At 55.2% G+C, this 27226-nt stretch overlaps 1 protein-coding gene across 3 annotated transcripts in view; it reads left to right on the plus strand.

Annotated features, from left to right (window-relative positions):
* The first annotated feature begins 3981 nt into the window (after window positions 1–3981).
* Window positions 3982–27226, plus strand: part of NTN1 (netrin 1) — a 211441-nt gene continuing 188196 nt past the window's right edge. The window contains exons 1-2 of one of the 3 annotated variants that reach the window (XM_051825185.2): window positions 3982–4125; window positions 21338–22414. In XM_051825185.2, coding sequence (XP_051681145.1) covers window positions 21397–22414 — 1018 coding nt within the window. In that variant the 5' untranslated portion in view covers window positions 3982–4125; window positions 21338–21396. Of the gene's footprint in view, window positions 4126–20503; window positions 20846–21337; window positions 22415–27226 lie in introns of those variants that run through there. The other 2 variants (XM_051825184.2, XM_051825183.2) reach the window with 2 other exon arrangements.

The following is a 27226-nucleotide window of genomic DNA, read 5'->3' on the forward strand; positions in this document are numbered from 1 at the left end:
CGGCCCAGCTCCAGCCATTGCCACCATCTGGGGAGTGAACCAGCAGGTGGAAGATCTCTCTCCCTCCCTCTCTCTCTGCAGACCCTGTCCTGGGTTTGCAGCTGGGCACTGATTTCTCGGCATTGGAGACACTTTCTCCGCTGAGTAGCACCGCGAAGCTTGGTTCATTCCAAGTGATGACGGCTGCGTGTAACATCCGCAGCAGTAGCAGACAATTTGAATCCTTTACCAAAGCCCGGCAAAGCGCTTCCCGAGCTAACGACCCAGAGGCCATTTTTGCTGCCCAAAGTGGTGCACCTGCGCCATCTAGTGGACCGAGAGAAAGCCGCGGAGCTGCGAGTCCGAAGCTGATCACTGGCTGATGGGCACCAATGACAGCCTGAGTCCTGGCGCATTATCAGCCCATTTCATTATCGTATCTCACACAGTTGTGAGATGCCCACCACCTGCTATCACTTTGCACCCATCAACTTATTTACACAAAACCCTGATGCTAGAAGCACAGTTATCACCATTTTGTACATAAGGAACCCGGTGCGCAGAGAATGTCAATGACTTGGCTGGCCTGGGGAGAGACAGGGCTGGGGCTTGAAGGCCGGGGCCCTGGCTCTGCCACCGCTGCTCTGGGTCACTCTCTTCTGGTTTTGCAAGGAGCGACTCCCACAGGAGACGCTGCTCTGAGCATCAGAGACTGGAATGTGTGCACCTGCTACCATCAGCCACTTTCAGGCCAGTAGGACTGGGAAGGCGGAGAGAAGGAAAAGGAGTTAACAGCTAGGTCCTAGCACATGGTGAGAGCTAGAAAAGTCTTTCACTCTTTGGGCAGCTCAAGGGCCTTGGAAAGCCCAAGCCCCAGTTACACCGTGACCTTCATGAGAGCAAAATCCATGGCTCCTTGTTAGCTTCTGTGCACCAGTACCTACCCTCAGAATCTGGCATGTGTCCAGTTCTCAGTAAGTGACTTGTTAAACAGTGGGTCTTGTGGCTGAGTTAAATCACCATGGGGTGAGCTGCCGCTTGGGACACCCGGACCTCAGGCCAGAGCACTGGTTCCAGTCCCAGCCACTCTGCTCTTGCTCCAGCTTCCTGCTAATGGCACCTGGGAAGACTCAAGTTCCTGCAGCCCACGTGTGAGACCCAGATGGAGTTCCTGGCTCCAGGCATCACCCTAGCCCAGATCCTGGCTGTTGCAACAATTTGGGAAGTGAATCAGCAGATGGAAGATCTCTCTTGTCATTCTGTATTTCTTTTTCTTTCTCTCTCTCTCTCTCTCTCTCTCTCGACAGGCAGAGTTAGACAGTGAGAGAGAGAGACACAGAGAAAGGTCTTCCTTCTGTTGGTTCACCCCCCAAATGGCCACTATGGCTGGCACACTGCCCTGATCCGAAGCCAGGAGCCAGGTGCTTCCTCCTGGTCTCCCATGTGGGTGGAGGGCCCAAGCACTTGGGTCATCCTCCACTGCCCTCCTGGGCCACAGCGGAGAGCTGGACTGGAAGAGGAACAACTGGGACAGAATTAACTGGGACTAGAACCCAGAGTGCCAGTGCCACAGGCGGAGGATTAGCCTAGTGAGCCACAGTGCTGGCCGTCATTTTGTATTTTGAATAAGTAAATAAACAAATATGCTTTAAAAACACAAACTACACACCGTCTAACATCAAATCAGGACAGATATCACCATCAAATGCTTAAAATAAGTCTAATTTTATATAACATTATGATTGAGATCATTCATACGCCATACCAATCACCCCTTAAGGTACACAATTAATGGTTTGTAGGAAATTCACAGAACTATATGACCATTGCCATAATCATCTTTTTTTTAATTTTTTTTTTAATTTTTTTTTTTTTTTTTTGACAGGCAGAGTGGACAGTGAGAGAGAGAGACAGAGAGAAAGGTCTTCCTTTTGCCGTTGGTTCACCCTCCAATGGCCGCCGCTGCAGCCGGCGCACCGCGCTGATCCGATGGCAGGAGCCAGGAGCCAGGTGCTTTTCCTGGTCTCCCATGGGGTGCAGGGCCCAAGCACCTGGGCCATCCTCCACTGCACTCCCTGGCCACAGCAGAGGGCTGGCCTGGAAGAGGGGCAACCGGGACAGAATCCGGCGCCCCAACCGGGACTAGAACCCGGTGTGCCGGCGCCGCTAGGCGGAGGATTAGCCTAGTGAGCCGCGGCGCCGGCCATGCCATAATCATCTTATCAGCACCCCCCTCCAAAAAAGAAACCTGGTTCCAAATAATCTTCACTCTTTACCTCCAAATCCTGTCTCAGCCCTAGGCAGCCAGGAATCTACTTTCTCTCCCTGTGTGTTTGGCTCTACAGCTCATGCCATGATAAATGGAGCCACAGAACATGTGGTTTTTTCAGTAACTGGTGCCTTTCACTGAGTTGTACTCTCAAGAGACGTCACATTTTAAGTCAGGATTTCATACTTTTTCATGGCTGAATAATGTTCCATCCTACGTATATACCACATTTTGTGGGTCTAATCATTAGTTGATGGACATTTGGGTGGTTTCCAAGTTTGGGCTATAATAAATCTTTAAAAAAGGAGGAGCCAGTGCTGTGGCACAGTGGGTTAAGCCACCATCTGCCAGCATCCCACATGGGCACTGGTTCAAGTCCTGGTTGCTCCACTTCTGATCTCATTCCCTGCAAACACAGCTAGGAAAGCCATGGAAAGCAGCCCAAACTCCTGGGCTCTGCACCTACGTGGGAGACCCAGAAGAAGCTCCTGGCTTCCGCCTGGCCCAAGCCTGCTCCACTTCTGATTCATCATTCTGCTAATGGCCTGGGAAAGCAGTAGAAGACGGTTCAAGTGCTTGGGCCCCCGCACCTGCAAGGGAGACCCAGATGAAGTTCCCAGCTCCTGGCTTCAGCCAGGCCCAGCCCTGACTGTTTTGGCCATTTGGGGAGTGAACCAGTGGAGGAAGACCTCTCTCTCTCTCTCTCTCTCTAACTCTGCCTTTCAACTAAAATAAATATTTTTTAAGAGCAAAGGAAGCTGATTGCCCTCCCTTCACCATGTAACACTAGCATCACCCCCCTTTGTACCAGTGTCAGTAAATACAGGGTCATGCTCCTAGAACCTTCTATCTAGTGCCTCCGTGTAAGTTGACAGCGATATGCTGAGACAGGCTGGAAGACAAGCCCACCGACCTTCTGTCCTTTCCGCACGGTTTATTGACAGGAGCTCTGCGGTGGTGTGAGAAATCAGCCAACTTAATGAACTCATGAGGATGGCGTCCACGGAAAAGAAACGGCCACAAGTGATGAAGACCGGACAACCGCGCCGTTTCTTATGAGTGCAGGTGGAAATCTCACCACCAAAGTCGAGGGGGAAAAAAAAAAGTATCCTTGAAAGAGAAGGGACACGTGTAACATTTTAGTAACGGCCCGGAGCTGGAATCCCGCTTCCCGCTCGCGAGCCTGCGCCCCGCGGCAGCCCGGAGCCCTGCGCGGGACCCAGAGCGCGGAGGGGGCCGGGGGTGGGGGGCAGAGGCCCGCGCTCCGCTCGCTCGCCCCTGCTAGCCGTCGCAGGCTTCCCTGGGGTGCTCCTTAGCTTTTCTGAGTTTCAGGAGTGCGAATGACGCACTTCCCTCGCGGTGCGCGCTGTCACTTCTCCATCTCTCCGGTCTGGTTTGGTTTGTTTTGTCGTGGTTCTCGGGGCAGGGGCAGGTGGCGACCACGGAGCAGTGGCGTGGACTTGAGTCTTGTTCTCAGGCGTCCGCTGCGGGAGGACATGAGGTCCCAGGACTAGACCTGCAGCCCAATCCTCTACACCGCCCCCCACCTCCCATCGCAGCCAAAAAATCCCTCCCAGCTGCAGGCCTGGCCAAAGCTGGGGCGGGCGGGGTGGGTGGCTTCCCCCCGCCCCGGGTATCCGTACGTCCCGTGCTCCTGTGTTTCTGGTTCCACCTGGTTGGAGCCGGCGCGACAGGCTAGCGTGAGGCCGCTGTGGCGGTGTCCGCCGCACTCGGGGGAAGCGGGGTCGCGGCGGGCCTGACACCACCTGGCGGAGTCTCGGGGAAGTTTCCGAGGCGCGCGCTCCCCCGCGCCCCGCGCGCTCCGGCCGCAACAGCCCCACAGCTCTGCTCCCTCCGCCGTCCGGCGCCTCGGGGAGGTAAGTGCCACCCGCGGAACCCGAGTCGCCGCCCGCGGTGGGGGCGTCCCGCGGCTGCCCCACGCTGGGGAAGCTCCGATCCAGGGCTGCGCTCGAAGGGCGGCGCCCAAGTTGTTGGAAGGCTTGGGGGCTGCTGGAGCAGGGGCAGAGCCTACGCGGAGACAGCGCGGGTGGCCGCGCGGCGCTGGGACCGTCTACGGGGCTGTCTGCCCGGCGGTGCCTCGGAGCCCGGCACCGGGGTGTGGCGCGCGGTGCGCACGCCGGGACCCCAGTCCGGCGCCCAGGAGCGCTTGGCGCGCGCTGCGGCCCCACAGCCCCGGCGAGCCCCGGGCTGCTGCCGGCCGCGACCCCTGGCCCTGCGCCTTCCTGCCTGCGGGGTCCCTCGCCGCCCCCTGGCCCGGCGATCGCTGTGGGTCAAGCTGGCAGGTTGCGCCAGGCGGCCGGCCAAGCCCGCCCCGGCCCCGCCGCGCCCGCGTCCGCGTCCGCGTCTGCGCCCGCGCCCGCGCCCCTAGCATTCCGCATCTTCAGGCGCTCGCTATTTTCACAGCTCGCCGTGCCCCGGCCCCGGCGCCTGATTCAGTGCTTAGTAATTAATTTGGCGTTTCAGAATGGTCAGCGGGCTGGATAATGGCGCATTCATCCCGCTGGCTAATCTCAACAGAGGTGGGAAGAAAGGCTTTCACAGACGGAAAATGCCATTCGCCGAGCGCTCAAAGGGGCTGTCACTCCCGGAATAAATCGCCGCCGCGCCCGCCGGCTCCTCGGGCCATTTCCATACGGCCCCGGCCTGCGCCGCAGACCCGCGGGCCTCGGGCTCCGCTCCGACGGTGGAGTTGGGGCTCGGGCCAGGGAGCGCGCCATGGTGGAGCTGGGGCTGCAGTCCGCAGCCCGGCAGTTTGCAAAAAAAAAAAAAAAAAAAAAAAAAAAAAAAGGCCAGGAGTCGTGCGTGGCGCGCTCGAGGTCGCGCAGCAGGCTGCGAAGGGAATTCACGCCCGAGCGCAGATCGGAGCCACCGGGCCCCACTGATGCAGTCCCGACCTGCGTCGGACTCTTCCATTTCCGGCTCCTGGACACCCTGGGGGCCCGCGAGGTGACGCGGTGCCTTTCGCAGCTCCGTATGTGACACCCCTATCTGGGCCCTGGGACCTGTCTGGGGGACAGCAGCTGAGGGGGGCGACAGAGGCTGGGCGGCAGCGGGGGGGTGGGTCTGAACCCTGGGGCCTCTCCGGGGTAGCTCCCGCTGCCCTCCGCTGGAGCCGGACCGAGGGTACCTGCCTTCACTCCTCGGACCACGCAGCCACAAGCGCCCCACCCACCCCCCATCCCCCGACCGCGCGATGGCTGGCTTGGCTCCATTCAGCTGGAAACCCCGGGCTGTCGGTTTCCCTGGCGTCGGGGTGCCGCGTGTGGCCAGATTTGGCCCTGGGACCTTGCGCCCCGGGAGGACCCTCCCGTTGAGGGCAGAGAGCGGGCAGTCTGTGGTTCTATAGCCCAAGCTTGGCTCTGTTGGACGGCGTGGGCTGCAAGGGCAGCGCACAGGGTGTCGGGAGGGGGCCTCCCACGCCACTCACCTAGCTTCTGAGGACAAGTCCCTCCTCTCTTCTGAGACCTGGATTCCTCATTCACAAAACAAGGATGCAAGGAGATCACACGTGGCCCCAGGTGCCAGGGCCCTCAGTGGAAGGAGTCCTGGCCCTTGCCCCAGTTCCCTGGCATGGCTCCTTGGCGCCTGCCTGACTCCCACATTTTCTCTCTGGATCTCTTTTCCCTTCCCCCTTGCTGCTCAGGAGTTCTGTGTCCAGCCCTCCTTGAAGCCACACTTTTTTTTTTTTTAATTTATTTTTATTTATTTGAAAGACAAAGTCACAAAAGAGAGCAGAGAGAGAGAGCGCTTCCATCCCCTGGTTCACTTCCCAGATGGCCTCAACAGGCTACAGCTAGGTCAGGCCAAAGCCAGGAGTCTGCAACTCCATCAAGGTCTCCCATGAGGGTGGCAGGGGCCCATGCATTCAGGCCATCTTCCACTGCTTTCCCAGGGAGCTGGACCGGAAGTGGAGCAGCCTGGACTGAAACCAGCGCTTGGCTATGAGATGCCGGCACTGTAGTTTGCGGCTTTTCCCACCGCGCCACATTGCCAGCTGGGAAGCCACACTTTCTGAGAGCCTGCAGCAGCCTTTCAAAGAGTCCAGAGCCGTTGAGCTGATGGTAGCGCTGAGATGCTGAGCCGCGGTGGAGATGGTGATTCATGGACTCGCGGCTGTCACCCAGCTGCACAGGGGGCCTTGAGCCAGGGTGTGCAGTGACCCTCACAGTCTGAGCGTCAGACACCTGGGCCCCGTCCCCAGGAAGGCTGCACCTTGAGCAGGCTCCCCTGAGGGTGCTGATGCAGGTGGCACAGGAACCATCTTTAGGGAGACACAACCCAAATTGGACTCTTGGCCATGGGGCCTGCTCACACTCTGGGGCATGGATCTGAACAGCAGAGCCATATTTACTGTGTCCTCTCTGGGCTAGAGGCCGAGGTGGGTTACATCAACTTGGAGACATTAGCTGGAGACCCCTTAAGATGTGCAGCTTGTGGGGGGCAGGGAGCAGCAGGTGTGAGAGCTGAGCACTTAGCCAGATTAGCAATGGCCTGCAGGGGCCCAACCCAGGGGCTTGTTCTCACCAATGTGCTTTCACAGCTGGACACCACAGGCCCCAGCACAGATGGCACAAATGGGCTCAGAGGCCCTCCTTAGCAAAGCAAACCTGCTCGCCTATGCCAGGGACAGAACAGCCAGTCCTCCGGCAACCTGTGCTTGCAATGACCCTGGTGCGTGCTGGGACCTAGGATACCTGGCACCTGCGCCTTCACCACCCTGGGGCTGGAGAGAAGGGGGGGGGAGGTGCAGAGAAAGCCTGGAGGAAGGGGAAAAAGCGGATGGGGGAGGAGAAGCTGGGAACTGGGGTGGGAGGGGGTAGGGGCGGGATGAATCCCTATTTATGTAAGCCGTTTGTAGCTGCGGATTGTAAAACTGGGCAGGATCCTCTGGAGTAATTCATAGTGTTTGGACAAGACAAACATTGTTCTGCTTTAAACAAACCTCCAGGAAGGTCAGCTTGGTTCATCCTCTGCTGCGAGTCGCTGAGACTATCCAGATGATGAGAAAATCAGATCTTCATGGAAGGGGTGTGGGCAGGAGGCAGCCATCTCTTCTGAGTCCTCAGGATGCTGGGCGGGGGCGCCGGGGGCAGGGAGGGTCCTTGGCTTCCGCTCTGCTGCCCAGATGGGTGTGTGTGTGTGTACATGGCAGGTGAGGTCAAGGTCAAGGGTCATCCCGGTTCTAGGGCGAGGCCGGCATAGCTTGCAACGTGCGTCTTCTTTCCTGTGGGTGAGGAACTGGTGGAAAACCATAGCTTCCGGCTGCAGCCCCAAGTCAGATCACCAACCTCAAGGCCACACGTGCTCCTGGACACAAGAAACTCATGCTGCTTTTGAACATAGGCCTTGCCTGGCCCTTCTGTGGCCACTTAGCTAATAGTTTTTCTAGTGCCTACAACATGTGCCATGCTCTGTGCGAGGTGTTGGGACACAGCAGTGACAAGAAGGATGTCATGGCCACTCGGGGGATGCATCTGGCAAAATTCACCCCCCCACACACACATGCACTGTCATCCCCAAGAAAACAGACTGCTCACAACCTCGTTCTGCCTCTCCACCACCACGGGTGCCTCCACTCCAGTCCCCAGCACCAGGCCTGACAGTGGGGAAAGTGACAAGTTGACCATGATGATGGTGGCTGTGATCATGAGACTCCACTGGGGAGGGATGGACCTGGCCCTCAGCCGAAACACACACTGCTTAGTGAGGTTTCTGATGCAGACTCCTTGTGTTATTCAGGATGAATGATTTATTCATAATACGGGATTGATGCTCATTGACACCAAAGTCCACCACCACTCCCCTTCATCATCTCCGCTTGCCACGGGCAGCTGCTCAGCCTGTGTCGGCTTCTGATGTCCTTGTGTAGCACTGGGTCAGCTGTGTTAGCTACACAATTTGATAAAAAATGGTGTAGGGTTGTGGGTTCTCTATGGTCTTTCGCTGATGATTTTTTCTCAGCACTCCTGCTATCCTAGGAAGGGAGGGAGGGAGGGAGGGAGGGAGGAGAGAGGGGCAAAAGAAAGATTGCTTTTTCAGAAGAGGAAGTTGATGGCACTTGTGCAACATCACAGAGATGTTAAGGGGAAAGACTGAACAATTAGAACATAATCCAGGTCCTGCACCGCCCTGCTGACCACCCAAACAAGGCTTAGGAAGGAAATCCAGCATTCCCTGGGAGGCCCCATAAGCCAGGTGCTCGGCCAGTGGCTCCCTGGGCTTGGTCGTGTCCATCGGCTGTGTGTGTGGTTTCCAGCCTCGTTCCAAGGGCTGGCATAGCAGTGCTTCTGCCTGACGTCACGCCCTCCTCCCCTGTTTCCTTTGACACCTTATTACGATTGGGTAATCCATGCGCTTAGCCAATGTGCTTGGGATCACCGACCCATGTCTGTTTTCATCCTGTGCCACCTCTTGGAATTAAGTCCTCGAAATTTCCTCCTGGTGTGATGGATAAACCAGTAATGCCTCATTTTACTGACGTTTGGGGAAAATAAGCTGTTCCACATAATTGAATTTTGCAGTTAACAGAAGCTTACCCCTTCAAGCGTGGACTTTTTATGTAATCATTTTTCATGAAAAACATTCTTCCATCAAAAGCGTGACTTTGTTTTTTTCCCAGCAGAATCGAGTTAGCAGAATCGAGTGTGGCAGGTGTCCCCTGGGTGTGGCTCAGTGGGTGACCCACAGCCTACATCCACCTTTGGGATCCTTGGTTCCTGGACAGTTTGTTTGGCCTCTCTGAGCCCCAGCTTCCTCACCTGTAATCTGGGAGTTGAGGGCTTCGGATGAGAACTTTTTGAAGGACTGCTCCTGTCCTGCCCTAGCTCCGCTGGGCTCCTACAGGGTGATGTCCTTGGGAATTCCTGGTGGCTGCAGAACCTGTCTTGCATCCCTGGCTGGTGGCTGGGGAAGATTCGACCATCAGACCTTCTTAATGTTCCTCACCCAGCAGTTCTCTCCCATCAGGGATCATAAACTGTGGCTCTCAGCTGCCCTGGAAGAGCAGAAAGCTCTAGACCTGCGCTGATCAACACTCCTAAGTGAAGAGCTCCTGGTGGTCCCCTGAGATGGTGGCTACAGCCCTCCCAGGATGCCGGTGACAGCCCCTGGCGATGACTTACTTAGCTGCAGGCCATGTTGTAGGCTGGAAAGGATGCTGTAGCTTTGGTCCCCAGAAAGGGGCTGATAGCACTTTGCCACCTACAGCAAGCACTTGGCAAGCTTCCAGTGGAGGCTCTGGGCTCACGTGGTGGGATGCAGAGGATGTGGGAAGAGGACCCAAAACCAGACTTCAGGGAACATGGCAAGACCCAAGTGTCCTTCCAGGGACCCCAAAACTGGCCTTTTTTTTTTTTTTTAAAGATTAATTTACTTGAAAGGCACAGTTAGAGAGAGAAAGTCTTCCATCCACTGGTTCACTTCCCACATGGCCAGCACTGGGAGAGGCCAAAGCCAGGAGCCAGGAGCTTCTTTCAGGTCTCCCTTGTGGGTGCAGGGGCCCAAGCACTTGGGCCATCCTCTGCTACTTTTCCCAAGTGCATTAACAGGGAGCTGGATCAGAAGTGGAGCAGCTGAGACAAACTGGTGTCTGTATGGGATGTCGGTGTCGCAGGTGGTAGCTTTACCTGCTATGCCACCATGTCCGCCCCCCAAACTTGCCTTTTACAAAAAAAAAAAAAAGACATTTATTTGAAAGGCAGAGCTACAGAGAGACAGAGAAAGAGAGAGAGAGAAAGAGAGGTGGGAATACAGAGACATCTTTCATCCACTGGCTTATTCCCCAGATGGCTGTATGACCAGTGCTGGACCTGGCCAAAGCCAGGAGTTTCATCTGGGTCTCCTCTGTGGGTGGCAAGAGCTCAAGTACTTGGGCCATCATCTTCTGCTTCCCCAGAAGCATTAGCAAGGAGCTGGATGGGAAGTAGAGCAGCTGGGACTTGAACTGGTGCTCATATGGGATGTGGGTGTCGCCTGAGGTGGCGGCTTAACCCATTGCACCACAACACACACCGGTCCCCCAAAATTGTCTTTTAAGCAGGACCCTGGCATTTGCTGGTGTATAGGTTCCTGTGGCTGTAATCACAGATCCACACCTACCTGCTGGCTTCTCCCATTGTTCAAGATCAGTGGCCTGAAATCTGCAGGGCTGTGCTTCCCCCAAATGATGTCTGATGCTGGCTTACTCCAGCGTCCAGTAGTAGCTGGTGGTTCTTGGCTGAGGGCTGCAACATTTGGATCCCTGTGTCTGGTTTCAAGCGGCCTCACCCTCTGCCTGCTTGTGAGATCTTCCTCTGCCCCTCTCTCAGAAGGGCACTTGGGATCGCATTTAGGGTCCACACCAATCATCCATAATGGCCTCCTTGCCTGGAGACCTTGAGCTTCGTCACATCTGCAAAGATCCTTTTTTGCCATATAAGGTCACATTCACTGGCTTCAGGGATTAGGATGTGGGTATCTTTTAAGAGGCATTTCCCAGCCTATCCCAGCTGGTCACTACCTTCTGTTGTCTGTAATTCTGCAGTCTAGATTAGTTTGCAACGTGCCCCTCTCTTGTGCCAGGTGGACTGGGAAACCCTGACAATTTGGAGGGAAAAGACCAAGTCCACCCTCAAGAAGCTCATGTTTTTTAAGAGACCAGCTGATCTTAAGAGATAACGGAAAATGCTAGCAACTGAGGCCTTGATGTCCGTCCGCAGGGCGGATCTTGCCAAGTTCAAATGCGTCGTCACAGTCTGCAAGGCCCTACTGCTGCCCAGCTGCTGCCTCCCTCTCTGATCCTGCCTCTGCAGCCTCCTGTCACTCACCAAGTCCCACCCCGTTGTCCTTTTTCCTGTTCTGTACAGGATAAGCTCTGTGTCTTTGCCTGCTGTTCCCTCTCCCTCAACACAATACTTATGTCCTTTGAGCTTCCTTCCTGCTGTCATTCACTTCTGCTCTGCAGAATGTGTCCAAGGCAGCTCTGCCCCGTGTGCCTGCTGACAATCCACCTCCCCTCCCGCCGCTTTCTGTTCCCTCTGCTTCATGTGTGTTCCAGGCGTGCCACGAGGGAGTTACTTTTGCCTGCCTGGATCATCTTCATCTTCACCTATACCTTTTTTTAAAAAATATTTACTTATTTATTTGAAAGGCAGAGTTACAGAGAGGCAGAGAGAGAGAGAGCGAGAGAGAGGTAGAGGCAGAGAGAGAGATCTTCCATCCACTGGTTCACGCCCCCAAATGACCACGACAGCAGGAGCTGCGCTGATCTGAAGCCAGGAGCCAGGAGCTTCTTCCAGGTCTCCCACACAGGTGCAGGGGCCCAAGGACTTAGGCCGTCTTCTACTGCTTTCCCAGGCCACAGCAGAGAGCTGGATTGGAAGTGGAACAGCCGGGACTCAAACCAGCGCGCATATGGGATGCTGGCACTGTAGGCGGCAGCTTTACCTGCTATGCCACAGTGCCGGCCTCCACGTACATCTTGAGATGGGAGGATGAGAACGTTACAGAAGGTCCTCAGTGTATTGTTTTAGTCCATTGCCTGCTGCTAGAACAGAAGAGCTTAGCCTGCGATTTGTTTAAAGAATGAGAGAGAGAGGCTTACTTTGGCTCAGGGTCCCAGAGGTCCAAGAGCAAGGTGTTGGCATCTTCTCAGCTTCTGGGGAAAGAGAAAGGGGGCTTGTGTGGAAGACAGGGAGGGGGCAAAGGCTGCATAGCAACCTGTTCCCATGGTGAGGAACCCATTCTCCTGGAAATGACGTGACCCCTCTTACAGACCCCACCACCCAACCCAGCTATGTTGGCAACCAAATTTTGACATGAGTTTTTGGTGAGGGGGACTAACCACATTTAAGTCATACCAAGACTCCTGTTTTATTTCTAAATATCTTCCTGAGAATTATTTAGCTCCCCCCTTTTATTTGTTTGTTTGTTTATTTATTTTTGCCTAGTAGCACATTGAGCTAAATGTCAAGATCAGAATGGGAGTGGAAAGTGGCTCTTAGGGGAATTTATAAATGGGAGGCATCTTTTTTTTAATGTATAACTTATAAAAATATATTTATTCGAAGCACAGACACACACACACACACAGATCTACCACTCATTGGTTCACTCCTTAAAGGCCTACAACAGCTGGGCCTGGGCCAGGCCAAAGCCAGGAGCTTGGAACTTGATCTGGGTCTCTCTTGTGTATGACAGAAGCCTACATATGTGGGCCAGCACCTGTAGCCTCCCAGGGAATGCACTGGCAGGAAGCTGCATTGGAAGTGGAGCAGCCAGGACTCGAACCACTACCATATGGGATGCTGGTGTTCCAAGGGCTGTCCTCACTGCTTCCCCAAATGCCACCTCCACGACTCACTTTTTTGATTGTCATAAGCCCAGGGATGGAAGGTGGGTCTGGAACTTGCAGGCATTTGGGGCAGAGGTTGGGGTAGCAGCCTGCTCTGTGGTAGGCAGGACTGCCCTGCCCAGGGAAGACTATTTCTACCCCAAACGCCAAGAGCACTTCTGTGGAAAAACCCTCTTCAAGGAACACCATGGATTGAAGTCCTAAAAGAACGATTTTCCATTCTTAACTGATAACCTTTTGTTTTATAGGAGTATTTCAGGGGTGGACATTTGGTGCAGTGGCGAAGTCACCGCTGGGGACGGATGCCTGCATCCCATATCTGAGTGCCTGGGTTCAAGTCCTGGCTCTGCTTCTGATTCCAGCTTCCTGCTCAGTGCACCCTGGGAGGTAGCAGGGATGGCTCAAGCACCTGAGTCCCTGCCACCCACATGGGAGACCCAGCCTGAGTTCCCTTCTTCAGCCTGGTCTAGTCTTGGCTGTTGCGGGCATTTGGGAAGTGAAGCAGCAGATGGAAGATCTCCTTGTCTGTCTCCCTGACTTTCAAATAAAGTAAAAAAAATAATAATTTAAATAATTTAAATCCAGCAACATGAAATTCAAACCCAAGGCAACAGGGAGGAAAGATACAATGAAGAGAAGGGTAGAGACACCTGCTACACCACCACGCCCGCCCCTCCCACACTTTCTGAAGTCCCTCATGTAATGAGGATCTCTCCTGAGCCAGCTGCTTCCCTTTCTGATCCTCCTTGTCAGTCACCATCAGAAGCCTCTAAGATGAGTGCCCTTGTCCCCATGTCACTCAGAAAGCAACTTACGGTCACACCACTAAGACGTGGTGGGGCAGAAGCTACACTTGTCGAGGTCAAGTTCTTTGCATTTCCAGAGGAAACACAATCCGCCCAGGTCATGACTGGCCCTCTGCAAAGGACAGATGTCCCTGGCGACCTCTGGCTGCAGTGTCCAGTCTAGGTCAGGAATCCTGGGAGTGGAATCATCTCTTCTATCCTCACAGCTCGTACTTCTGGTAGACCCTCCTCCCGGGGCGGCTGCGACTCAGCCAGGCCCACTCTGCCCAGGGGCGGTGCTAAGAGCTCCACTTTCTGGCACTGGACGGTTTTGGTTCCACCCCTGCTCCTCTCCTGAGCCAAGATGTGACTGAGTGGATGACCTCTCTCTAAGCTTCCTCCTAGAAATTGGAGGGGAGACCATTCCTACTTTAGGTCATTAGGCAGATGAGGAGCTAGTGGTGGTGAAAGTGCTTGTAAAGGGGCTTGGGACACAGTAAGCATTGATGGGACTTCAAAGAGTTCATGGAAAATGCATAGTATGACAATACTATCCATAGGGGCTGGTGCTGCGGCGTAGTGGTAGAGCCACCACCTCCAACGCCAGCATCCTGTATGCTCCACTTCTCCTTTTTTTTTTGTGAACAGGTAAAGTTAGTGAGAGAGAGAGAGAGACAGAGAGAAAGGTCTTCCTTCCATTGGTTCACCCCCCAAATGGTCGCTATGGCCGGCGCACTGCACTGATCCGAAGCCAGGAGCCAGGTGCTTCTCCTGGTCTCCCATGCGGGTGAAGGGCCCAAGGACTTGGGCCATCCTCCACTGCACTCCCAGGCCACAGCAGAGAGCTGGACTGGAAGAGGGGCAACCGGGACAGAATCCAGCGCCCCAACCAGTACTAGAACCTGGAATGCCAGCGCCGCAGGCAGAGGATTAGCCTAGTGAGCCGCGGCACCAGCCTCCACTTCTGATCCAGCTCTCTGCTATGGCCTGGGAAAGCAGTGGAAGATGGCCCAAGTGCTTGGGCCCCTGCACCTACGTGGGAGACCTGGAAGAAGTTCCTGGCTCCTCGCTTCGGATTGGCCAACTCCGGTCATTGCGGCCACCCGGGGAGTGAACTAGCAGATGGAAGACACTTTCTCTCTCTCTCTCTCTCTCTCTCTCTCTCTCTCTCTCTCCTCTCTCCTCTCTCCTCTCTCCTCTCTCTCTGCCTCTCAAATAAATGAATGAATCTTTATAAAGAAATAAATCCTTGGGTCAGTCCCTTGATGTCAGCCACACTGGCCAGCTCGTTTCTCCTGAGCCCTCGCTCTCTCCCCAGTTAGCCTGGGCGGCTCCGTGGGGGACACCCTCCCCTGCATCCTCATCTGCTCACTGAGTGCTCCCCACAGCATGGCCCTGCCCAGGGCCCTCGCCCCAGCCCTCTTCAGCGAGGCTGTTCCTCCCCCACCCTGACACCTACCCAATGCTGGGCGGTGGAGAGCTGTGTCCTCCATTCCCCAGGCTCCTCCCGGAAGCAGAGCCGGCAACAACCCTGCCTCTGCAAGGCGAGCATCACAGGGCTGCTCCACCTTGGCCGTCTCGCCTCCCTGTCCTGGTTCAGCCTTCATCTCTGGTCCTGAGCTGGACAGTCCGATCCAGCCTTTTGGCCTCTGAGTCTCCAGTCACCTTCCTGCCCTCCCTTGTCTTCAGAGGGACCAGACGTGTCAGCATCCCCCAGAGCCGTTCCGCCTCTGGAATCCTCCTTCCAGACATCAGTTTGGAAAGCTCGGTGATCCCTCACCGCATTCTTCTATCTTCCAGAGTCTTCTAGACCAGGAATTCTCTAGACCCAGTGGAATTTTCTGTGATAATGGGAATGCTCTTCTGCTGGCATTGTCCAAATCAGGGACAACTCGGTTGAAATGTTACTAAATTTTTTAAAGATTTATCTGTTTATTTGAAAGGCAGAGTTACAGAGAGGCAGAAGCAGAGGCAGAGAGAGGTCTTCCATCTGCTGGTTCACTCCCGAAATGGCCTCAATGGCTGGAGCTGGGCTGATCCAACGCCAGGAGCCAGGATCTTCTTCCTTGTCTCCCACGTGGGTGCAGGGGCCCAAGGACTTGAGCCATCTGCCACTGCTTTCCCAAGCACACTAGCAGGGAGCTGGATCATAAATGGAGCATCTGGGACTAGAACTGGTGCCCATGTGGGATGCTGGTGCTGCAGGCCAGGGTTTTAACCTGCTGTGCCACAGCACTGGCCCCTCATCAGCTGGTTTACTTTCTGAAACCCTGCAACACCCAAGACCAGGTTGTGCCAAAGCCAGGAGCCAGGAACTCAATCCAGGTCTATTACATGGGTAGCGTGTACTACTACATGGCTGGCAGTGACCCGACTACTTGAGCCACCACTGCTGCCTCCAAGGCTGTGTGTTAGCAGAAAGCTGGAGTCTGGAGCTAGAGCCAGCGATGGAACCCCGGCACTGATAGGGAATGCAGGCATCTTAACCCGCGTCTTAACCACTAGGCCACAAGCTTATCTTTTCAAATTCCATTGTCAGTGACGTCTTTGTAGTGCACGGTGTGTTGGAAGAGCACAGCCTAGAGCCCTTGCCTTCCCCAAATCCTCTTCGCTCCCTGTACTGACTTCATGTCCCCCTGTCTTGGGCTTTTCCTCCCACTCTTCCCCTTGTCCCTCCGTGTCACGTCTTGGGAAATGCCCTCACCTCTAGGCTAATCTCTCTCTCTCTAGGCCTACACAGGGACTGTGGGGTGCTCCGGGTGGGGGTGTTCGAGACCCTGTTGGCCACCACTCTTTCTCATCGATGGTCACCAACCTCGATGGGACCTTGGATTCTGCCAGCAAGCGCGGTCTTCCTCCCCCTAAGGACCACATCAGGCGTCTCCTCTGCAAACCACCAGTGCTCTCTGCTCTCCCCCACTCTCAGCAGGCCGTGTTGCCTCCTATTTAATTCAGACAAGACCACCTGACCACAGCTTCAGAAGGGTGGTTTTTATCTGCCTTCCTATGGACCTTTAGGTCTGTTCAAATAGCCTTATCTTGTAAACAACAGCAAGAAACCTCTGCCTTCCCTCCATCCCTTGTCACCTTCCTGCCACCTTCCTGCCACGCCTCTCCCTTCCCTGCCACTTGGATTCACACTTCTTGGGAGCTGTCTACACTCCTGCTATCTCCACTTTCTCACCTCCCTTTCACTCCACAGCCCCAGGCAGTCTGGCTTCTGTCCCCACACTCTTCTGCCACTGCTAGTCCAGGTCTCCCGATGACTTCCTTGTAGTTTAACCAAAGGACTCCTTTCAGATCTTATCTTGACCTTTAAGGCATGTGACAGTGCCTCCCACCTCTCCTTCCTCCCTTGCCCATTGGTTCCTGCCACACTCCTCCTCCTCTGGCTACTCCTACCACGTCTTGCATCCGCCAGGTTCTACTCTTCCAGAAGCCTCTGGCTTCGCAGGTAAGGCTGTGTGCCCAGAACGGTGCTGCCCCCCACCCCCACCCCTACCCCCACCCCAGGCATTCCTTCCCGAAACACCTGGGGATTTGCTTTTGCACCCAACATGATTCGGGGGTGGGGGTGGGGGGGTGGATCCTGCTGCTCTGAGCCTGACCCGCCTGGCCTTGGTGTGTATTTATAACCCCTGGCTCCAAGGCACTCTGGTGACACTTGGACATCTGTTTTTTTCATTTGTCCCCTCAAAAGGCAGCCAGGCTCTCGGACGGGACACTGACAAATGAGAGGTCCCTGGGAGAGGCGGCACAGTGGTTGGGAAACCAGGTCCTGGAGGAATCAGTGAAAGAACTGGGGACATTTTGCCCAGAAGAGATAACACACGGACAGAGGTGTGGTTTCTAAAATACAAAGAGGCAGCGCCTGGATCTGGCCTGCAGTGTGGGGCTGGAATCAGACCAACTGCACAAGTGACCATGAGTTGGTTTTTGAACAGAGGTAGAGAAGGTATACTGTATTCCAGAAAGTTCCAGAGCTCCTGGATAGAAGGTGAGTGAGACTGCCCTGCCCACCGTGAGCTCCTGGAGGTGACAGGCTTAGCTAGCCCTACAAGGAAAGTGGAAAAGGCTCCTCCCTCGACTCACCCCAAAACCACTGGCCCAGGCTCAGCTGGCTCCAGGGAGTGCAATTGCAAACTTGCTGCCAGACCAGATCCACCAAAAAGCTGTGTGGACAGAAAGCAGGACACACAGCAGGAGGAAGGCTTGGAAAGCACTTGGCCATCGAGTCCCGCAGATGCTCCAGAACACACTGCACTCAGGTGGGCGGCGAGCTGAGCACCTGTCAGCCTCCATGCCAGGAGCTGTTCTCTGCTGACATTGAGGGCCATCCAGAAACCGGACACTGTTCCAGGGGTGTTGTCATGACCTCACACTATGTTCCTATTTGAGGCCCTCCAGGAGAAATTCCTGTCTGATTGTAGGACCAAGAATAGTTGTAATTCTCTTGAGCCAGGGGTCTGTTTTTATCTCTTGGATGCCGGGAATTGTGTAAGGGACATGGTCTATCCTTTTCATTCTGGCTGTGGGAGAGCTTAGGGACAAATCTGTGAAAAGTGCATTGCAGGTGCACTGGGTTTCATTCCCATCTCTGCTTACTTTAACAATGTTGTCTTGTGAGGCATACTTTTTCAGCAAATAAAGAGATTATACTGTGCGCTTTTTAAAAATTTGCTTTATTCTTTTTATAATCCATCACAGACAACTTTCCATGTACTTATATGTTTTTTAAATGATCTAAAATTTCTGTGTAACTTTAGCAATTTAATACTAAAAACCAGGGCTGGCATTGTGACGCAGCTGGTTAAGCAGCCACCTGTGATGCCGGAATCCTGATTGAGTCCTGGCTGCTCCACTTCTGATCCAGCTCCCTGCTAATGTGCCTGGAAAAGCAGCAGAAGGTGACCCAAGTGCCTGGGCCCCTGCCATCCAGGTAGGAGACCCAGATGGAGTTGTGGCCATCTGGGAGAGTGAACCAGTGGATGGAAGATCTGTCTCTCCCTTTCTCTACAACTCTTCCTTTCAAATAAATAATTTTTAAAAAACCCCAATCACTCACAATTCTATATCTGCTTATTATGTGACTGGCTTTCTGGATATTTACATATACATATACAAGGGTCTTCAAAGAGTTCACAGAACATGTGTATTATGGAAAGACGATGCCTGGGTTTCACAGTTTTTAACACCACTGTGTAGTTATCTTTGTGTCCACTTTTCACAAGCTTTTGGTGCATAAGGGCACATTCTTGGGTATTACAGAACTACAACAGGTAGACACACTTACTATATGCCATAGCAGTGACACATGCTGATTCTTTTGGCACTCACCATCCAGCGGGGTAGATATCATTGTCCCCCTTATACGGGTGAGAAAACTGAGGCCAAGAACGATCAACAGACGTGAGCAAGTTCACACAGCCCAGGCAGAAAAGTGCGTGGTGCGGGTCGCTCCGCTCACTGGCAGAGGACTCCTGGGACTTCACAGTCCACAATGGTTAAACATTTCATGGATTTCCTCTCCCTTCTCTTCTAATTTATGTTATTTTGCCATATTTTAAGTACCCTTGTAAGTCACCTGAAATCCTCTCTGGCACAAGGCGAGGCATAAATAAACAGGCAGGGAGTGTAGTGGGAAAAGGCGAAGCTGAAGCGCTCTCTCCGCGGAGGGGATGGATCCGGGCTGTGCTGCCACGACGCGGATTTATTTCCTTGGGCTGCGGTGAACTCCCTCCCTGCAAGAGCGGGCCTGGGTGGCCAGCTCTCCGGGAGGCTGGGGAAGACCGGGAAGGCGCTCCTCCAAGGAGACGGAGCTCGGCCAGACAGAGCCCTGGGGCCCCTTCTTAGTGTCTCAGGGTTTAGGAACATTCCAATAAGGGAAAAGGAGACACTTTCAAGGAGCTGAAGCGTGGGGGCCAGGCAGCAGCTGGGCCAGAACCAGTACCTGGGGCTGGAGCTTTCCATCTGCGTCTAGTACTGGATCACACACTGAAAGGGACAAGTCACCAGCAGAAATTCGTTTCCAAACTCTCAGCCAAGCGCACTTTTTCCCAAAGCTCTTGGGTGGCGCTGGCTGTTGCTGCCGCTGTTGCTACTGCGTTATGGTCAATGGATGCGGCGTCCCTCTCCTCGGACCTTTTGTTAAGGTGACACAGTGAGGCAAGACGGACAAGCTGGCTGGCCCGGGGAACGCCCCGTGAAACCCCGTGCAGAGAAAGGAGCACCGGTTTCGATTTGAGGGTTGGAGGGTTAGTAGCCGGGACACCTGGCAAGCTTCTTCCCCGTTCCGAGCCTCAGTTAGCTCACCTGCAAAATGGAGCGAATGCCTGTCCTGCACAGACCCCACGAGACGGAGTAGCGTGCGTGGCGCCCTTAGCCTACGCCAGGGAGGAAGTGCCATAAAGCCTCTGGGGATGCGCCAAGGGTCGGGCCGCCCCCGGGCGCGAGGCCCGGCAGGGTCCCTCAGGCTCAGTCCCCAGGGCTGCCCTGCGGCGGCGTCTCACCGCTTCGGCCTGGCGGGGAGGAGCCGCGTTCCCGGGGTTCTCGCCGAGAGTTTTCGCCGGGGTTCTCTCCCAGGGAGCAGCAGCAAGGCAGAGGCCACATTCCCCTCGTCTTCCTCGCCGCCCGGGGCTGCGTGCCCGCAGGGGCACGGCCCCGCGTGCGGTGCCACCAGGGCCACCAGCCTGGGTTAGGGGAAGGCCCGACCTCGGTGCGGCAAAGAAAACAAACACAGATGTGCTTGGCGGGGACCGGGACGGGGAAGGGGAGGCCGTCCCCTCCCCTCTCCTCCCCCCTCCCCAGCCCGCCCCCGCGCGCTCCCCGGGGCGCGGGGCTCCGCGGGCTCCGCTGACAGTCCCCGCGCCCCTCCTCCCGCACGGGGTGCGCGCCGGCCCAGCCCCCCTCTGCGGGGTTTCCCCGGGCGCTCCTCTCGCTTTCTCTTTGTCTCTGCCGCTCCTTCTCGGGCTCCCCGGTTGCCACCCTCTCGCGCGTCTCGGGGCCGGTTCCCTTTAACTTTTCCTCTTTTTTCCCGGGGTTCCAACTTGGCCGGCGAGCGGGCCGGCTGCTCGCCGACGTTATTGGCCGGCGCCCCGCCCGGCGCCCCGCCCCCCGCCCCCGCGCTCCCCTCCGCCCCCCACTCCCTGCGCGAGCGGCGGCGGCGGCGGAGCGGCCTTCGGGGGCGTGCGCGCGTGTGTGTGAGTGCGCGCCAGCGAGCGTGAGTGTGTGAGCGCCCCGGGCGCGGGCAGGGCGGCACTCGGAGAGCGGCGGGAGCCGGGCGGCCGCGTCGTCACTCGCGCGGCCGAGGGAGAGGCGGCGGCCGGGGCCGGGACAGCGGCGGCCGCGCGGGGCATGGGGCTGGCAAGCCCGCGCTGAGGCAGGACTCGCTCTCCGCCGTCCGGCGCGCGGGCTCCCCGGCCGGGCCAGCCTAACTTTCTTTCTCTTTTGCCCTCTGCAGAGGTAAAGTCCTCCGGGCGGACTCTCCGGCGGGGATGCGATAGGGGGGCAAGGGGGGGGGCACCCGAGGAGGGAACTCCAGCCTGCGGGAGGAAGGCGTGTGGGGCTGGGGGGGTTCGGAGCTCCGTTGCGCCCGAGACCTGGGGCGCGAGGCGGGCTGGCAGCGGACGGGCGCGGGCAAAGCCCCTTGGGCGGCGCGGAGGCGGCGGTGGCGCGGAAGCCGAGCGTTCACCCGCTGCCCCCCGGCTCGCCGCCCGGCTGGGAAAGCGGGAGCGTGGGGCTGGGAGGCCCCCAGATTCTCCTGTCTTCCCTCTGAGATTTTTTTTTTGGGGGGGGGCGAAGGAGGAAGCGAGGCAGGCAGTCTGCTCCCCGGAGGTGGGTGCCCGGAGAAACCCAGCGTTGGCCCGCGCCCCCACCCCACCCCGAGCGCCACCCCGCCGTGGGCTGCAGGGCTGCGGGGCAGGCTGGCTGAGCGCGGCTCCCTTCTCTCTGCAGGCGCCTCGTGCGGCGGGCGGACCGAGTCCTCGGCGGGGCCGGGGCAGGCTGGACGCGGCATGATTCGCGCAGTGTGGGAGGCGCTGGCGGCGCTGGCGGCGGTGGCGTGCTTGGTGGGCGCGGTGCGCGGCGGGCCCGGGCTTAGCATGTTCGCGGGCCAGGCGGCGCAGCCGGACCCCTGCTCGGACGAGAACGGCCACCCGCGCCGCTGCATCCCAGACTTTGTCAACGCGGCCTTCGGCAAGGACGTGCGCGTGTCCAGCACTTGTGGCCGGCCCCCGGCGCGCTACTGCGTGGTGAGCGAGCGCGGCGAGGAGCGGCTGCGCTCCTGTCACCTGTGCAACGCGTCCGACCCCAAGAAGGCGCACCCGCCCGCCTTCCTCACCGACCTCAACAACCCGCACAACCTGACGTGCTGGCAGTCCGAGAACTACCTGCAGTTCCCGCACAACGTCACGCTCACGCTGTCGCTCGGCAAGAAGTTCGAGGTGACCTACGTGAGCCTGCAGTTCTGCTCGCCGCGGCCCGAGTCCATGGCCATCTACAAGTCCATGGACTATGGGCGCACGTGGGTGCCCTTCCAGTTCTACTCCACGCAGTGCCGCAAGATGTATAACCGGCCGCACCGCGCGCCCATCACCAAGCAGAACGAACAGGAGGCAGTGTGCACCGACTCGCACACCGACATGCGGCCGCTTTCGGGCGGCCTCATCGCCTTCAGCACGCTGGACGGGCGGCCCTCGGCGCACGACTTCGACAACTCGCCGGTGCTGCAGGACTGGGTCACGGCCACCGACATCCGCGTCGCCTTCAGCCGCCTGCACACGTTCGGCGACGAGAACGAGGACGACTCGGAGCTGGCGCGCGACTCGTACTTCTACGCCGTGTCCGACCTGCAGGTGGGCGGCCGCTGCAAGTGCAACGGCCACGCGGCCCGCTGCGTGCGCGACCGCGACGGCGGCCTGGTGTGCGACTGCCGGCACAACACGGCCGGCCCGGAATGCGACCGCTGCAAGCCCTTCCACTACGACCGGCCCTGGCAGCGCGCCACGGCCCGGGAGGCCAACGAGTGCGTGGGTGAGTGGGGCGCGCGCGCGCGGGTCGCCGGCAGCGGGAAGGGCGCGGTGCGGTGCGGGGCAGTGGGGGAGGGCGCGCGGCGCGGGGTGTCCTGTACTCCCCCGCCAACCGCGGTCGGGGTAGAGGGGAGGCTTGATTGCGGGGTAGCTCGCACCCCTGGGTGCTCCGTGGCCGAGCTGAAAAGCAGTGGGGGAACGGCGCGGAACGCGGGGCGGGGGGTCGTACGCGGCTGGGGTAGGGGTGCTGGGCGCTTTTGCTGCTGGGCTCCCTGGTGGCGGACCCAGACGCCGGCATTCACTGCCCTGCCCAGGGGCTGCAGCTGGGCGCGCGCTTGGGGGAAGTTCCCCGTCTCCCACACCCACAAATCCCTTGGGAGGTGGCAAAGAACTCTTGGCTGCTGGGACCCACTTTGGGACGCGACGAATGCCACCCCTGCGCCCTCCGCTTGTCTTTTTTTTTTTTTATTGTGGTGGTGGTGGGGGGAGCCTTTCTCTCTCTCCTCTGAACAGCCCGTCTGCGTTAGCAAAAAGAAGCGATGTGACTTCCATTAATTAGTTATCTACAGATGGCAAAGCGGAGTTCACTGTTTTAAACTAATTCAATCCGGGTTCTGAAAAAGTATGGCAGATCGGTGGTTGGTTGTTAGCTGCAGGGCTTGGTGAGTTTCAACAGTTGTGATTGCACCGAGGGCCCGGCGTCTGGGCGTTTTAATGGAGTTTTAATTCCTGAAAGAGAAATCTGACAAAAGCCGGCACTGGTGAATACCGCCTGGGTGAGAAATGAGGCTTAGAAGGGGGGTTGGGGGGCGGGAAGGAGTAATTCTGAATTGCACAAGTCTGCCCTGTGTAGCGATGCAGACGGCAAGTGAGACCGCATCTTGCTCCTTTGCTGGGAGATGTCCATTTGCGAACCCCACACCGGTTGTAGGGGAGACAATACTGAGTCCCCAGATGTGCCGATGGCTGTGCATCTTTTGTGAACTTGGGAGATTTTTCCCTCCTCGCCCCCGCCCCCCAGAGCCGCCAGTGTGGGTCTCTGCAGTGGCTTCTGCCGCTCCCAGGCACACTGCTGCACAGTTTGTTGGTCCTCACAAACACACGTCCTGAGGTCTGGTTCTGATTAATTGTGTCATGTTGTTGTCGAATAGTTTGTGCCTCATGGCTGGGGGTGCAGACTTTGGAGCGAGCGAATGGAAAACATGTCTTGGAGACCCACGCAGGCGCCCGTGCCTCCTGTTGCGTGGCGGGGCCTCCATTTTTTCACACTCCAACTTGTGCCGCGTCTGCAGACCCGATTGTTGGTGCCTCGCCTTCCAGGGCCGGGCCGGGCTTCCCAGCTCCAGGAGATTTCTCAGGGGTCTGCCAAGAAAGAGAGACAGAGAGAGAGAGAGGCTCTTTACACCCCTACTACGACGACGGAGTGGTCTTGAGACTAAGACTTCTTTGATCTGCTCAGTTCCCTCCGAGATGTTGGTTTTTCCCATCTCTTCTCTTCCCCCCCTGTCCTCCTTTCTTTGCTCCCTTTTGTGCGTAAAAACCCTTCATTGACATTTAAAGGGTTTCCCAGGGTATTGCTATCAGTTTTCGTTTGTCTGAGCGTATAAAAGATGACTTCGTGTCGTCACAGGCAGGGTCTAATTGGACAAACACCAGTGAATACATTGAGGCGAGTAAACTCATTGATGGGATACGGTTTTCCTGGCTCGAAGATTCCTCCTAGCGATGGCATTGTTCAGACTCACACGCCCAGGCCCTCTCCTCTCCCTGTCACTTTGCATGTGGCCAAGTCAACTTGCATTTTTTCAAAAGATGGTCATGCTCTTGAAATAATCTCTGGTTGAGGATTTTTGTCTTTTGACCAAAAGCGCTCACTATGCACACAAATTGGATTGGCTTTTTTTTTTTTTGGTTGTTTTGTTTTTTGGCCAAATTGAGCAATCAACATATTAACTAATGTAATTAGTAAGCTTTTTTTTTTTTTCTGGTTCAGAAGGTTTAATTAGGCCTAATAAGTACATAATCTACATGACAAATGGTTGGCTAACAGTATTTTTTTCTGTTTTTTTTTTTTTTTTTACTGAAGTTATTTTAATTCTCAGTTGTTAAGTATCTTTAAATCTTGCCAATTATTCAGTCATCTCAGAAAAGCGAAGGCATTCAACTATGTTGAGGTTATTTATAGCTTCCTTTCTGAATAGATGTTCTAATACCTTGCAGATATAACTGGGAACATCGGATTGAAGTTTCAATAAAATCTTAATTGAAGTCTTAGTGATTTTTCCATCATTCTGCAAAAAGAGAAAGCCAGCAAGGACAGTGGAGGACTGATTTACAATGCAAGGTCCAACGTTTTATGAAAAGGCCCTGCAGTGGAGATATGTGAATGAATTAGTATGTAACAGGTGTTCAGAGATCGCACAGGGCCCTGCACTAGGAAAATGCATTAATAAATCCTTCACACAGTAACCTTGTACCATCAGTGGCTTCCATCGTCCCCCCCACCCCCCGACATAATCCTATCTTGTGAATTTCACACTGTTGACATGAAGTCAAGCCACCAAGAGGACTTACAACTCAGGCACAGTAAAGAGTATATATATTTTTAAATTCCAAAAGCCAGTCTTGTTAAAAACTGAATCATTCTTACCGTGCCATGCTGCCTTTGCCTTTATAAAATAATAAAACGTGATTTATAATAGAGGGAAAAAAAAGTCACACTTACCTAGGTGAACCCCTGTGCCCGCCCCCCCCCCCCCAAAAAAACCCTCCAAAAAATGTAAAACTGTGTTGACATTGTTTGACTCGGAAGGCCGAGGGTGACTTAGAAACACACGTATCCTGGATGCTTTCTTTGGTCCAGCGTTCTTCTCGGTCTTGTCTCTCAAGTTCGAGTTCTGTATGGAATAAACATGAACTTTCGAAAAGCCCAATTTCATTTGAAATGCGATTTTGGATTTCTTCTGGGGGAAAAGATATCCTGCAAACAATATGAAAGACAAGAGTATGTATAACGTTACAGCCTCGACAGCTCTTGAGGGAATAACTAAATACTTTCTTCCGCCTATGTGAGTGTGTGTGTGTGTGTGAGCAGGGTTCATGTGCTTTTGTGCACATGTGCATTTACATGCATTGAGTAAAGAAGTACCCACGCATGGGGCAAGGGACATTGAAGAGAAAATGCACCAAGAATTTTTAACAGCATGGGTCGCTAGGCCCTTTCCCTCCTTTTTTTTTTTTTTTTTTTTGCAAAAGCGCATCTGAAGACCATATTGTGTTTCATAAATTATTGACGTCACTTTTAATCAGCGTCCCCCTGACGTGGGAGCTGTGTTAGTATTTAGTGCCCGTCGAAGCATGCTGTTTAATCTTACTGTGCAAATGGATGTCAGCAGGAGCCACTGCCTGCTTTGTGACAGGTCCAGCTTTCGAAAACTCGTTTTGCGACTCACTCTATGGCTTTGCGTTGCACAGCTGTAACCCAAAACCCACACAAAAGATGCGTCTGCGAGATGAACACCACGAGCTGGGGCCAGCCTCCTATGGTCATGAGTGCCTCCAACAGAATGCTCATAATTGTTTAAACATGGCTCTGGTGCTGGGGCCCGCCCTCCTCCCAGAAAGAGAGGGAGGCTGTGTTGGAGGCCTTGCCACCAGAAATCTAATGCCCCACCAAAGACTCCTGCAAAATCAGAGGGCTAACAGTATTTGCTGTCTAGTCCAGAGCCTAGTCCACATGGGTGTGGATGAGTGAATGTTTTCAATAGCCTCAGTATAGTAATCATAATAATTATTGTCATTATGATGATTAACCCTTGAGGGCTTATTCTCTGCCAGGCACTCGCATTAATTTAATCATTGTGACTCCGCTAATCATAGGCGCGGTTATTGTCCTTATTTTAGAGATGAGGAAAACATGGCCTGAAGACATTAAGTGGTTTACCCCGAGCCGCTAGTTTGTGGTAGAGCCGGGACTCCAGCAGCACTGTGCCCTGTTTTATTCCGTCTGCTCGCTGCCTCTCTAGAACAGATGGATGGATGGATGGATGGATAGATGGGAGGATGGATGGAGGAAAGATGGCTAGTTGGCTGAATGGATGGATGTATCCATGTTTAGGAATAAAACTGGGACAATGTGTTACTAGAACTGGAGGTGGTTTCCTAGTTGGGTTGTATTATATTGATATTCTATTACATTGTTATACAAACTAGAATGTGAAGTTGTGGGGGCAGGTGCTATGGTACAGTGGGTTAAGCTGCCACTTGCAATGCCCACCATCTCATATCAGACTGCTGGTTTGAATCCTGGCTTTTCCTCTTCCAATCCAGCTCTCTGCTAATGTACCTTGGGAGACAGTAGATGATGGCTCAAGTGCTTAGGCTCCTGGCCCCAGCCCGGATCAGCCCTGGCTGTTGTGGGCATTTGGGGAATGAACCAGCATATGGAAGATTTCTGTCTCTCTCTGTCACTCTGCCTTTCAAGTAGACAGAAATAAAGACTTAAACATACATATTAAAAACATGAAGCGTATGTAGCAGTGGGAGTTAGGATGCAAGTGAAGAGGGTTTATTATTATTTTTTTAAATTTTATTTTATTTGAAAGGCAATGAGAGAGAGTCATTCTTCTATCTCCTCGTTCACTCCCCAAATGGCAGCAATGGCCGAGGCTGGGTCAGGCCCAAGCCAGGAGGCTGGAACTTCATCCAGGCACATTAGCAGGGAGCTGGATTGGAAGTAGAGCAGTCGGGTCTCGAACTGGTGCTTGGGCTTTGCCGACAGTGCCTTAACCCGCTGTGCCACGACGCTGGCCCATTG

This window comes from Oryctolagus cuniculus, chromosome 17, assembly GCF_964237555.1.
Source record: "Oryctolagus cuniculus chromosome 17, mOryCun1.1, whole genome shotgun sequence".
Taxonomy (NCBI): domain Eukaryota; kingdom Metazoa; phylum Chordata; class Mammalia; order Lagomorpha; family Leporidae; genus Oryctolagus; species Oryctolagus cuniculus.